General features: G+C 50.6%; 1 protein-coding gene across 1 annotated transcript; it reads right to left on the minus strand.

Moving 5' to 3' along the window:
- Positions 1–718: 718 nt before the first annotated feature.
- fam163b (family with sequence similarity 163 member B) lies at positions 719–2,045 on the minus strand (the record flags this gene model as incomplete). Its single annotated transcript, XM_080004054.1, has 2 exons — positions 719–1,219; positions 1,953–2,045. The coding sequence occupies 2 exons, from the start codon at positions 2,043–2,045 to the stop codon at positions 719–721; spliced, it is 594 nt and encodes a 197-aa protein (XP_079860180.1).
- Positions 2,046–2,289: the final 244 nt, after the last annotated feature.

Here is a 2,289-nt window from a genome sequence, read left to right on the forward strand (position 1 = left end):
GTGACCAATCACCAGCCGTGGTGCGTTGGGCAGCATGGCCAAAAGCTCCAGAAATCAACAGCTTCAGTTCGAGAGCGATACGAATCCTTCAAGCTGCTTTATCCATTTAAAGTGTTTTAAACCGAGAACGTGTGGGATCCAAGCCAGTCCAGCACGGTCTTCAATCTGTGCTGTTCCTTTTGGGTGCGTTGCAGTCATACTGGCAGCTGCAAACGGAAATGTACTTTGGATGATACTACTTTTCAAAGGATACTGAAACTGATATTATGGTTATAATGAAATGCCTTGTGATACTGCACTCTGCCCAGAGCAGGTTTAGTCCAAAGTCTCAAGGACTTGTGTTGCTGCAAGCGGAGCTCGTTTACTACCACAATTTGTTCCTCGTTCTCAGGAAGAACAAACTCAGTTATAGCATTGTGGCAAGTTATGACATCACCGTCAAGATGCATGCTGGGATATCTGGGTCGGTCCAAATCAAGTCACCAACAGATGAAACCTGGGCGTTTTGGGGTGAACTGTTATCATCATCTTCTCGGTCGAACTTGGTCCATGAAAGATTAGGTCAAGCGAGTTCACGACAAGGCAAGTACAGAAAGTCCAGATGTTGATCAACGGTTTGTCCTCAGTCCTATAGACCTTCAGCCCCCCACCCAAGACTCACGACCTGGGTTCCCCTCGGTCCTCCAGACTCCAGCGGGTCGTTGCTTACCTCCCCGGTCTAGACGTCGGTGCTGATGCTGTGGGTGACCACCTCCCTCATGGTGACGGAGCGAATCATGTTGAGTTTCTGGTAGAAGCTGTCCAGGTCCATGGGCAGGTCCAGCTCCTGCTGCCGGACCGTCCTGTAGCTGATCCTGCGGCCCCCGTTGCACATGGCCTCGGGGTGCTGCAGGTAGTAGGGCAGCGAGCAGCGGGCGCAGGACGGGCAGAAGGCGTGGGAGCGCTGCGTCCGGCGGGACAGCGGGGGAGGCGGAGGGGGAGGTGGGGGGGAAGGGGAGTAGCCAGCGGGCCCGTTGGCCTCCGTCAGGAAGGTGGGGGGGTAGGTCTCGGGCTCCCCGCTGTAGCGGTCGGGCGTCGGTGGGGTCGGAGGGGCCGGCAGGGCCAGGGGCCGTGAGGGCGACATGGCTGCCAGGTCCGGCTCCTGCTCCTCCTCCTCCTCCTCCTCCTCCACCTCCTCCTCCTCTCCCTTCTCAGACTCCTCCCTCTTGCAGCAGTAGTACTAGTGGTGGCAGACATTTTGTTTTATTATGTTGTTTTATTTCAGATGGATTCAGTTATTATATCGTGGCTGTCGTATGAAAACCTTGTATCTCCCCAAATTCTCAGACATTACAATTCGGACGTGTGAACACGAGCGTCAGTGCTGATCCCTCCACGAGGTGCGGGTGGACAGCGTTTAGATACTGCGGCTGGGTTTGCTAGAGAACGTGACGCAAATTCATGGAAATATCAAAAGTTTCCAAACCAGATTTTGGAGGTTGAGGCTCTAGTATTATTCAAGTTCAGAATCTTTCCGTCTGTTTCATGCTGCCTCCCCACGCAGACGGACAATTGACCTGTACCCCCTGCTGGGTTCGACGTTTCACCCTCTCAGTGAAACGTGATGGAGCCGAGCGATGAGTGACTTTTGGAGGCGAAACATCTGCGTCGTTCTGTTGGCATTCGCCTGCAATATTGATTAACAGTTATATAACTAGCTATATTACTTTGATGAAATTTAACATATAACATTAAATTTAAACTGTTCTTGACATTTTTTATTTCATTTTTCTTCTTGACATTACTACCTTGGCCTGGGCGCCATAAAATACACAAAGAGGATCCTAAACTGTTCAAGCGGTACAAGCTGAAATTAATACAGCCAAAATAGCTGAAATTAGAAGGAGTTACATGGTTTTCATCTGACAGCAGCGAGGTTCAGTTCCAACGTGAAGAGTCCACACCCGACGTACCTGCAACCTACATAGACACAGCACGGCGACAATGGTCAGGAGGATTACTGCAGCCAGGATCCCACCTGCGATCACCACTGTCCCTGCTGACATCCGAAAGCTGCTCCATCAACAGTCTGGAGGGGGAGGTGAGAAGAGGGTTTGGTGTGCACATGAGAAGGGGAAAGCAGGAGGAAGGAAGGATGAGAGGAGGAAAAGATTGTGATAATAGTCAGCTTTTTCATGTCTGCAGCTTTTCTATGATATTCTTACCAAGATAGATGGATAGATACTATAGAGGGATAGATGGATGAGCTTCCAGAAGACGTTACATTATGAGACGGACAGACTAACTGAA

The sequence above is a fragment of the Zeus faber genome (assembly GCF_960531495.2).
Source record: "Zeus faber genome assembly, chromosome: 7".
In the NCBI taxonomy this organism is placed as follows: domain Eukaryota; kingdom Metazoa; phylum Chordata; class Actinopteri; order Zeiformes; family Zeidae; genus Zeus; species Zeus faber.